The sequence below is a fragment of the Oryza sativa genome, chromosome 7 (assembly GCF_034140825.1).
Source record: "Oryza sativa Japonica Group chromosome 7, ASM3414082v1".
Taxonomy (NCBI): Eukaryota; Viridiplantae; Streptophyta; class Magnoliopsida; order Poales; family Poaceae; genus Oryza; species Oryza sativa.
This window is the reverse complement of record NC_089041.1, coordinates 27,709,946-27,720,703: the sequence shown is the minus strand read 5'-3', so window position 1 is coordinate 27,720,703 and position 10,758 is coordinate 27,709,946. Positions and strand designations below refer to the sequence as shown.

General features: G+C 44.7%; 1 protein-coding gene and 1 long non-coding RNA gene across 3 annotated transcripts; one reads left to right on the top strand and one right to left on the bottom strand.

The window, feature by feature from the left end:
• Window positions 1-1,516: 1,516 nt before the first annotated feature.
• On the top strand, window positions 1,517-4,199 carry LOC136357215 (uncharacterized). The gene is made up of 5 exons (XR_010742407.1): window positions 1,517-1,685; window positions 2,554-2,626; window positions 3,443-3,536; window positions 3,654-3,844; window positions 3,925-4,199. It is a non-coding gene; the product is annotated as an uncharacterized lncRNA (long non-coding RNA).
• Window positions 2,299-10,321, bottom strand: LOC9272496 (uncharacterized). Of its 2 annotated transcripts, XM_015792337.3 has the most exons (4): window positions 10,145-10,321; window positions 8,802-9,112; window positions 3,245-5,399; window positions 2,299-2,996 (listed from the first exon to the last, which is right to left on the bottom strand). In XM_015792337.3, the coding sequence occupies exons 2-4, from the start codon at window positions 9,068-9,070 to the stop codon at window positions 2,550-2,552; spliced, it is 2,871 nt and encodes a 956-aa protein (XP_015647823.1). In that variant the 5' UTR covers window positions 9,071-9,112; window positions 10,145-10,321; the 3' UTR covers window positions 2,299-2,549. The 2 variants fall into 2 exon arrangements, with proteins under 2 accessions (XP_015647823.1, XP_015647824.1); XM_015792338.2 differs by lacking the exons at window positions 8,802-9,112; window positions 10,145-10,321 and adding an exon at window positions 5,490-6,234.
• Between the last annotated feature and the right edge of the window lie 437 nt (window positions 10,322-10,758).

Below are 10,758 nucleotides of genomic sequence, written 5' to 3'. Positions count from 1 at the left end.
CCCACTCCGGTGCTTTCTACTCGGAGTAGAAAGTAATCTGGACCCTCGATCATATTTAATTATAGGGTTAAGATCTAGTTCTACTCCCACCAGAATTAGTGGAAGTAGAAATGTGGAGGGGTGTTTTCGTCTAGGAAAAATAATTCGCGTAGGGGTATTATCATTTTACAATCCATAGATCGAACACCATGTCATCCTCGTCGGAGTTGGTCGTGCAAGATCTTAATTGATCCATATAATCCATGAAACAACGCAGTGATCGGAACGGCAAGAAGACGAATGAGCCGAGACGATGCCGCCACGCAAATGACGTTGCGTGCATGCGTGACGCCGCCGCCGCCGAAGCCCACGTCGGAATTTTTACTACCGCCAGAACTCCTGCTCAAGATCCTCGCTCGGACGCCGCCACACTCGTCCGCTCCCATATGGACGATGCGACTGAGGAGGCGGACAAGGCGGCGACGGCGGGAGATACGGACGGCGACGGTGGGGGCGGACAAGGCGGCGAGGCCGGGGGAGGAATAGCGAGGTGACTGCGTGTGATGGAGTCCGGACCTAATGCGATGCGAACCGAAGAAAACATCCCATGCCAAAATTACCCCTAAACGATATTAGGAGATTACTTACCCGCCCTTCAAAATAAACGGTCAAGATTAATTCTACTTGGAGTAGAATACTGCAAGTAGATTGCACCGGAGCATTACTCTTGTCTGTTTGGTTTTGCAATAATCACAGCTACCTATCTCAATGTACACTTTCTGAGGTGCAACGTAGGAAGGATGAAAATAATGCAAAATAACATGAATACCACACAAGGAAAAAGGCCGTGTCCAACCAAGTTATTAGTCCTTTTGTATTTACAACGCCAAAAATCACTTTCTCAAGCTGAATTGTTAGCCAAAGAAAAAAAAATAGAAAACAACATGAATGACGCGCAAAGCGAAAGGTTGAGTCAAACTTGGTTGAAGATAGTGTACCATCCAACCATTCGCAGTTGACTAAAATAAATCGGTCAAACTTGGTTGAAGATAGTGTACCAAGACAATCGGTCTGAAATATCGAGCATAGTAAAAAAAATATAGAACATAGGACCAAATATATGCGTGAATGACTCGTAAAGTTTTATTGTGCCTACGCAATATCATATTGTTGTACTATATATTAAATATATTTGATGCGCGATATGAATTGAATTAAAGTTTAAATACACGGATCATATAAAAATATTTTTTGCTAACATGAAATTTTAGAAAATATTTAACACAAAATAGAATTGCACCGTAGCGTTTAGCACGGGCATGTTACTAGTAGAATAGTTATGGTAGAATTATATTACAAATATAGTTACATTTGGAAGGCTTTTTTTTTTTAAAAAAATGTGGTGTATGGAAGTTTAGATAATCCCTATTTCCATTGTTCGGAACCGGCCCAATTACCTGGTAGGCCCATCTACTATGTACACTAGCCAAGGCCCATGGCCTGGCACTTACCTCTGTCTACTTCGTACGGTCCGGGCAAATGCCTCTGCCTGCGGGCTGCCTCCACCGACTAATAACAAGAGCGACGGGCGGCGGCGGCGCGGCGAGGCGAGGCGACCAGCTCGTCGCGACGGTGCCGGCTGGGCGGCGGGCCAGGGGAAGCCGACGCGGCGAGGGAGAGGGAACCATCCATGCCATTCCCCAACGGTTGCTCCCCTCCCCCCTTTTTTCCGAATTCCAAATAGGATCCTCTTCGCTTGGCAATGAAACTGATTTTTTTTTTAATTTCTCGTTGCTTTGGTAATTCGGTTGAGTTCTAATCATGGTTATATTTGCGTTGAAGAAAATAGAGAGAATCATGTTTATGCTGGAATCGACTGTTGTGCTTAGGGATGTGGAAACTTGGGGAGTGTTGTTCGATTACTAGTTTATTATAGTAGTTAACCGGGTTGCAGAAACTCAATGCACCGTAGTTTTGGTCTCAATATGAGAGACGTATATGTGAATCTGAGAACCCTGTGCTCCACGAAAATCAGGCACCGGGGCACATTGATATTGGCATCATACTGCATTGACATGGGCGCATGACTTAAATAGGAGTCGAGCTCACATTAATCAACATTGTTGCTTTGTGCACAGAACAAGAAAGTGGAGCATTGTACTCCATAAGTTGGGCATTGTCATGGTCTGAATTTCTCAGCCATAGTAACTTGTGTTGAATGGGGTTAATCACTAGGTTAGAAAACCCAATTTTCTGGTGTCGAATAAACCACAGATTTTATGGAAATAAGCAGTGCCAAAACTTGAACACGCTAGAACGTGGGATAGGAGTTGCAATATGGCCACTCCAACAAATGATAATTGGATAAATCATCAATAGCACACAGATTACAGTGCAAGATTAATGAGGTACAGATACAATACCCTTTGCTCATCTTAAAGGTAAATATATGTTCTTTCTAGCAACATGCGTTGTCTTCTGACTGTAAATGCAGAATCACTTTGTCTACCCTGCACTAACAATATGCAAGGTATTCTGACTGTATATATGCAAAATCATTTTATTTTTTTTCAGTTGGCACTGTTGATGCCTTGCAGCCACTGACGACCCATCAGTTCTTTTGCCCTGTCCGCTAGGGCAGAGAGAGGTGTGTTACATTCCATGAAACCTGTGTCACCCAAGAAAACCATGTAATTCTCAGCCCTTGAGGGCGTCAATTCTACAATTGACAGTGCGTCCATCATCTGGTATTCATTGAAACAATTGGCATAGTGAGAATTGTACTCCATCATGTATATGGATTGCTCAAGTACCACCCTCCGGATCCCAGGGCAATGAGAACTTGGGTTCATGTTTGCATTCAGTGTGTCCACTAGCCTCTTAATGAATCTCCGCTTAATCTGTCCATGCTCTAGCTCTTGGGAAAATTCTTCAGGAATGAGTTTGCATATCTGTGAACTAAGGCCAATGAGGATTTCTAGTTCTGCCCCTTCAGCGTCCATTATTCGTTCCAACACCTGTAGTGGAACCAGCAATGTCATGTAGCATGATAATATAGTTGTACAAACTAAGTTATACTTATATAGTTCATTGGTAAATAAACGCCCCCTTCTTTTTACCAAAAATGACAAAAATTAATAGACAGTAAATGTACAAATGATATGGCATGCTATACACCTCTATATTGCACTTGCACAAATGATAGTATCATACGTATTATATACACCTCTATGTTGCACTTGTAGTATGTATTAGCAGGGCTCACCTCTCCCAAGGTATGAGATAGTTCCTTTAGGTCTGATTCCGTGAGCTCGGGTTGAGCGTGCAGGCACATATTACGCAACAGACTCACTGCCACATATATGTATTTATCATCATGGATTAGGATCATATTTTTTAGTTTATTAATGAAATCTGGTTCCTTCAACATAACGAAGCAGTTATGTGGATTTTCTGATGACAGCATTACCAGTGCTTGCCCGGCGACCTTTGGCAACAAGCAATCAACATTTGAACTAAATGATCTGCTAGAATCGAGGAATGCCTTCATCAGCATGGTAATGAGCATTTGCATTTGTCCAATCTCCTGCCTTGTGTCTCTGTCAATGGCAAGGTTTCTGAGGATTCCTGCCACGAGCTTCCTTAATTCCTGATTGCTGCTGCTGTCTCCCAAGATCTCCGCAAGGTTTCTGAATAAGAAGGGATGTTTTGATATCTTGTACCGCAGCGTTATGCCAATTTCCCCTTCAATTCTTGTGAGTCTCTGCAGCACCTTCAGTGATGACTTTAAGAGAACCTTCTGTTGTGATTCAGAATTCATGATTGCACTTCTGAAGCTTGTGAATCCAGTGATTTTAGGGATCAGGTCAGTTACTCTATCGATTTCCAAAAGGTTATTTTGATCACAACCAACAAGGTTGTAAACTATTGACATGCCCAATGCAGGGAGAAGATCGTTGTCTGTCAACGGCTGCTCCTTGGGAATTGACCAGTATGCTGATATTTTCCGCCAACATCGTAATATGGATGTTTGGGCGTTGGTGCGTGTTGATCTGTTCGGTGTTTCCAACAGCCTATCAGTGTCCCCAAGTGTCTCTTGTGTTTTGCCTTGGTGATGGCCAGTTGCATCCTGTCTTTTCTCTTGTTTTACTGTTGTATCAACAAAAGGATCTTGGTAATCATCTGCATCCAGAAGTGGGTGTCCTTTTTCCGGTTTGCCATCAGTATCCAGAAGCGTAGATACTAGCTGCATCGCCCCAGGGACGATTACAACTCGAAGGCTCTTTGCGAGCTCTGCAACAACCTTCGCAGCATACAACCTGATAGTTGGATGTTCGTTTCTCCTTGTCCAGTCCAACATGCTGATCAACCTGGCCATTGTCTGCGCTGAAGTGTTGAGCTTCTCCAGGAGTTGTTCCCTTGTTGGGTGTCTTTGCAGAAAAATGTGCATCATCCAGACCCCGTATAGCTGATTCTTGGACAGGTCAGAATTCAGAGAATCAATGGCGAAGTTACTGAGGCTGATCCTCTCTGGAGCAAACAGGCCTCCTTTCATGTATTTGCTGAAGGCGTATTCGTAGTACAGATCGACAGATTCCACCCCCCACTGACCTGTAAGTCCACCATGGCGGACGAGGGATCTCCGAGTGATGAACGAGAAGAGAAACTCCACCATGCCGGCAAAAACGTAAAGCAGTCCTTGGGCAAACACCATTCCATAGAAGATTTGTAGAGATGTGAAAAGGTTTGCTGTGTCACCTTCACCGTTATAGCTCTCTTCACCAAGGCGCAAACCCGCGAGCATGACACGCACGAGTGCTGCTGGAATCTGGAAGTTGCCAAGTGACAGTATTGGCACAGCACATATATCGACCGCGACCATCGCCTTTCGAAGGTCTGGATCATCCACGAAAAGCGGCATCACTATTGCAGCAAGCATACACGAGTTTAGAAAAATCCGACGCCAAAATACGTGTCTGCTGCCCAGTGCACTGTGTACAAGGTTGATGATGATTGGGAACCGCAGCCTGCCTACTGTTGCTAGGATCACAGCCACAACTAGAACTCCATACGCCATCCACATGATTATTGCACCATCATAATATCGAAGCACTGCGAAAGCCAGCAACAGGATAGCCACCACGGGGCTCCATAGGGAGATCGCACGGCGTGGCCACCAGTTACAGGTACGTGGTTTTCGACCTAATCGAAATAGAATCTGGCCAACAACAAGTAGAACCATTACCGTGATTATAAGCACTATACGTGGCACGTAATGCAAGTTCGAAGCACGAATGCTCAGCGTTGCACCCCAAAAGTATACGATCACGATCAGTCCGTTGCCGCCAAGGGATCTGAAAGCACCTCTTGTCCGGAAGAACAATTGGTAATCGGATTTGTTGTTGGGGCCGGTGAACATCCTGAAGTAAAAAAACGGGCATATGATGTAATTAAAGGAAAGAAGAAGCTAGACTCTGTATTACTAGAAGCATATGGTTTATAGAACGCACACACTAAACAAAATGGGACTAGAGCAAAAGTTCAATGCAGAACGAGACCCCCGCGTTGCTCTCGTGCCGGCGGCTCGGGGGGCAAAAACCCTAGCCGCCGGTGGCGAGCCGGAAAGGCGGCGGTGAGGCCATTCAAGCTCGGAGGCCCCCAACTCAGCGTAGGGAGGATGGGGCGTAGCCGACGACAGCGACCTCAGTGGCCGGAGGTGGAGATGGCGGGGCGGTGTGGGGAGGCGGCGGATCCCGCGCCTCTGAGGTCAGATCTGGCCGGTACGGGTCCGGCCACTGCGGCGGCGCGATGACATGATGGCGATGGCACGGCGGCCCGGGGACGGCACGGCCATGAGGGCTTGGCGGCAGAGCGTCTGTGGAGGTGGTTTCGCTGGCGTCGGCGCCATCGCGGCGGCCAGGAAGCTGGACGGCGGGGGTGGCGTCGGCGCGGACACCGCGGAAGGTGGATCTGGCCAGAGCAGACCGCGGGGCAGCAGCTCGCGGCCGCCATGGCCGGTGGCGGGACGCCCCGAGGCTGCCGCAGCCGGTGGCATCAGCGGCAACGCACCTCGAGCAGGTCGTGGCTACCGCTGCCGACTGGGACGCCTGACGGTGGTAGCGCTGGAGACCTCGGGCGTCAGCTAGATTTGGCGTTGCAGGTCCGGTGTCGGTGCTCATGGGAGAAGCGGCGGTGCAAAGGGAGCTGGCGGTGATGGGTCGTCTTCCTCGTTGCCGGTCAGCACCCTCTCCCTTCTTGAGCTCCTCCCCTTCTTTGTGGGGAGTTTCGGTTGGGTTGGGGTGGCTGCTGGTCAGCGGGGGAAGCTCAGGTGGCTGAAGTGATGTTGTCTAGTCCCGGGTTCTCCTTTGGCCGAACATGGCAAGGAGGTCGGCGGGTGGTGGGACGGAGGTGGCCTAGGCCAGCTCTCAGGGGAGGAGCGGTGGAATGCAGTGAGCTGGCTGCAGGGTTCGGCGGCAAGTTCGGAAGTAGGCTGGCAGAGGGGCGCCGGTGCGGTTTTGGTGGAAGCCACGCGCTGCCAATGCCTGTGTGGTGGTTACTGAGTTGATGGGTGACAAACTACTTGAAAGGTTGCAGGGGTTCCAGGCGTAAGCCTCGCTCGGTGATCACCGGACCGGCAGCGGCTACGCCTTTGGGTGTCGTAGCCCTCTTGGGGCGCTGTCGTGGGTACCTCTCCCCCTTTCCTTGCAAGTTCTCTCTGGGTGAAAACGGCATCTTTCTTAGATTGGCGATGGCGGCGTCCTTGATGTCGTGACCTCCATGGGGGTATCGTTTTTGGTATCGTTTTTGGACTCTCGCCTTTGTGGTGTTGTTGACTTGTTGTAGGCCGAGCGGCGATCGGCCACGCTTAGCGGTGGTCGTTTTGGTGCTCGGTTCCATTTTCAGTGGTTTGTGCTTGTGTGGTTAGCGTGTGGTTCCTGGAGGTGCCTCGCGCACATCCGTCGTCGACAGTTTATGTCGTATTTTCTTTGTAACTTAATATACTCAGATGGCCTCCTTCAGCCTTTCCCAGCAAATAAACAAAATGGGATCATGTCAGTAATACTTAGATCGTTTTAACTTTTTCTTATTAGACTCCTTAAAGTTTAACCAAATTTATAAAAGAATATAGTAACATTTTTAACATAAAACAAATATACTATCAATTGTTAGTTTTAATGAAACTAACTTTTGTGTTCTAGATGTTGCAAAAAAATTTTATACTAGTAAAGTACTCATGCTTTACTATAGATAGAATAACAAAAATATATCATAATGTGTCATAGCAAAATATTTTTTTATCAAATATCTTAGTGTCACATGTTGCTTATTTGATTATCTGTTATTCATTAGTTTGAATCAAATATTGGACTATTCCACAATATAAAAAATATATCAGGAGATAATTTGTAAGAACAACAATAGTGGGAGCAGATTCACTGCCACTGTCACTATAAGCTTTTAAAGGAGTACAGAACCATGGTTAAACTTTAAAAATTTTGACTAAAAAAGTAAAACGATCTATCTCTATTATTATAAAAATTTTGGTACGTCATCCGTGTTTGAATTAGTTTTTAATTTTATCATCCGACTCTTATATATCCTCCTGTATCCGTCCTTCGTCACCACGTAGTGGGCGCCGTGAGTCTGACTCTCTATTGTTGCCCACGTATACAACGGTTCAACGATAGCAAAAGAACGTTGCATGTATGCAAGTATACCACATAAATTGCTCCAATGAACTTCTTTTCACCAATTAGAAAATACAGCACAACGCTCAAATTGAACATAAATCTCTTTTTATACTATGACAAAAATTGAAGATGTTTCCACCTATACTACGTTGTCCGTATTTGAGTAAGCTTTTAAGTTCGTTAACTTTTGGAAATACATAAGGAGTCGTATAAGAAATCATTTTAAAAAACTTGTATACTAACTTGGGATGAGAGTCGTTGTGGAGATTATAGCTACCATATACCCACATGGCTAGACTATCCGACTGGTTACAAGGATAGTTCATATGAGTAAAATATGTATAGGATAAAACTCGGGTATTGTGTTGACATGTGTATTAAGGAAATATATCGTAGTTCTGGTTTGTTACAATTGTAAAGTAGTTATAGAGATTTAAATCATAAGGGATAAAGTCTCTATCTTATAAATCTGTCTCCATCGACTATATAAGGAGGGCAGGACGCCCCTTGAGGTTATAACCACATCCAAAATCGTCAGAGCAATACTATATACGGCGGATTCAATCCCTAAACAGGAATAGGTATTACTTCTCATTGAGAAGGCTTGAACCTGTTTAAACCTTTGTTTTATAACCCATCCACTTTCCTTCTTGTGCGCTACCCCTTTTCGTATTATCGAATTCTAGTTTCGACAATCATACTCTTAATTGCTTGTCAATCCATAAGAAAGCAGCGTGCAATAAGGGTTCCGAATTAGAGCTCCCATCGGAATAAGCCAAACGACATATTTACAAACAAAAAATAATTTGTGAATACAAATTTTATATACGTGTTCTTAGCGATGTAAAAGCAAATGTTGAAAAATAAAATTCGATAAAAAAAAACCTCAAGATCAATTTTAAATTTAAGGTTGAAAATTCAAATTTTGGCTGATAAGTATAAACATAAGCGAAAAGATGGGACCGTAGATATTAATATTATCGAAATAAAAATCCATACGTTTTTCAGACATAAATTAAAAATCTAACAATAATACGATTGAAATAGTTTTCACCTGTTGCAATGCACGGGTATTTTATTATTTTATTTGGTAATATGAAAATGAGAAAGTATGTTACTTCGCATATATACCTTGCGGCTTCAAGGAATACGATGATTGTTGCGAACGCAAAGTCATCCTTAGAGTGGAGCTTGGTGGGGTAGCCGCCGAGGAGGATGACGGTAGCCCAGGTGAAGGCCAGCGTGCCGAGCGCATTGCCCACCCTCTCGATCAGCGCCACCGAGCGAACAAAGCGATTCAGCCATTTTTCCGGCGCGGCGGCGGCCGCCATATCCGCCTGTCGTCCTGACTCCGGCATCTGGATGCGGTGCTCGGCGGCAGCGTCGTTATCGGCCTTCATTTCAACTTCGCCGGTGATCGTCACCTCCTCCCCGCGCACCGCCTGCAAGCCTCAGTTTATTATTTTCTTACATGAAAGCCTCAGCTCACTTGTGAAAAGCAACCCATGCAACTGATATACTTCCATATATTTGCTATTGGGGAAACCTTTTTACTCCCGGTTGGGAACCCCTATAGTCCCGATTTTCCAATCGGGACTACGAATCCAGAACTAAACATGTAAAATTTCGGATCTTTAGTCCCGAGTGAAATAATCGGGAGTAAAGTTCGATATTTAGTCCCGGTTGGTATTACCGGTCCTAAAGAGAGGGTAGGAGCAGTCCCGGTTGATCTCCTTTTCTTTTTTTCATTGTTTCTTTGCTAATTGACAGAGTTAGTACATGTATTTTCTTTCAAATCGAGTGGGACGCATATCCTCAAATCAAACCCCAAATCCCCAAATCAAAGTAACATCCCAAATCATTCACATCACAAATCCTAAGTTACTTATACACACAAATAAAATATATCACAAATCCTTAAAAAAATACGCAGAAATCAAATACATCTCATATCCATACAATGAATCACAAATTATAAAAAAGAAATTATACATCTTAGCGTGAATCACAAAATATCAAAAAAAAAAGTTGCTCGCCACGGCCGCCGCCGGGCACGGCCCAGCCTGCCGGGCTCGCCACGTCCGTGCGCCGTTGCTGGCCGCCTGCCCGTCGCCGCCGACCGCCGAATGGAAGGGAAGAGGGGGGGGGGGGGAGGGGAGGAGGAAGGGGATATGAGGGGATGAGGTCGATCTAATCTTATCAAAATATGTAGGTGAGGAGGAAAGTTCTTTTGGGATTTAACCGATCAGATATGGGAGAGAAATATTTACTCCGGTTGGTAACTCCAACTGGAACTAAAGATAGATCTTTAGTCCCCCATGACAGGTCTTTGATAGGGGATGATTGGTGTTACCAATCAGGACTAAAAAATCAAATTTTTTTAACCAGAACTAAAAACAATTTTTAATCCCGGTTTAAAAGAACCGGGACTATTGTAAAAATTAGCCGATCTAGCGAAGATCATTTTTACTCACCAACAAGACACGCAGCCAGCCGAATCCACAAGATCACAACAAGAAACGGTCGTCTCACACTCTCACAGCAACTGCTACTTATTCTGCAAGGAGTTGAGCTGCCTACCGTCTGTAATGTTTTCTCCTATATACTGCTCAATGTCTGCCGACGAGTCCTTGGCGCGGAAGAACGCACTTGCCGCGGGAATGGACAGTCAAAATTGATCGTACTGTATTATGTATCGTCCATTTCTGAATAATTAATTACTTTGGTTGGTGGATTCTCGGATAAACAGCTAGCGGTAGTCAAACTATCGATTTCGGAGTACCTGTCATTATTAACGGCCAGTTTTGCAGTCAAATGTTTTATTTTGTTTTATTTTAATGATTGACTGGTGAACAAGTATTAATTTGGGAGAGAACTCCACGTCGGGCGTCCAAAGAGGGAAATATCCGCCATCCGTTGCATGTAGCTAGAGTGGTAGGTATGCTTCTCTGTCTATACATTGTCCAAGATATATTAAGAAAAGGTTTTAAACTTCAAAACATTTTTTCTCATAAAATAATCATTTGATTTATAATCCAATTGAACCTCTAAATTCATTACAATTAAATCTTTACAACAATATTATGCA

Bases quoted from the DNA above. Each gene is read 5' to 3' on its own strand.
- LOC9272496 (XM_015792337.3), bottom strand. From the start codon at position 9,070: ATGAAGGCCGATAACGACGCTGCCGCCGAGCACCGCATCCAGATGCCG. The intron at 5,400-8,801 runs GTATATATGCGA...TTTTTACTTCAG, and splicing joins GTATTCCTTGAAGCCGCAAG to GATGTTCACCGGCCCCAACA. The intron at 2,997-3,244 runs GTGAGCCCTGCT...GTTCCACTACAG, and splicing joins TATCTCATACCTTGGGAGAG to GTGTTGGAACGAATAATGGA.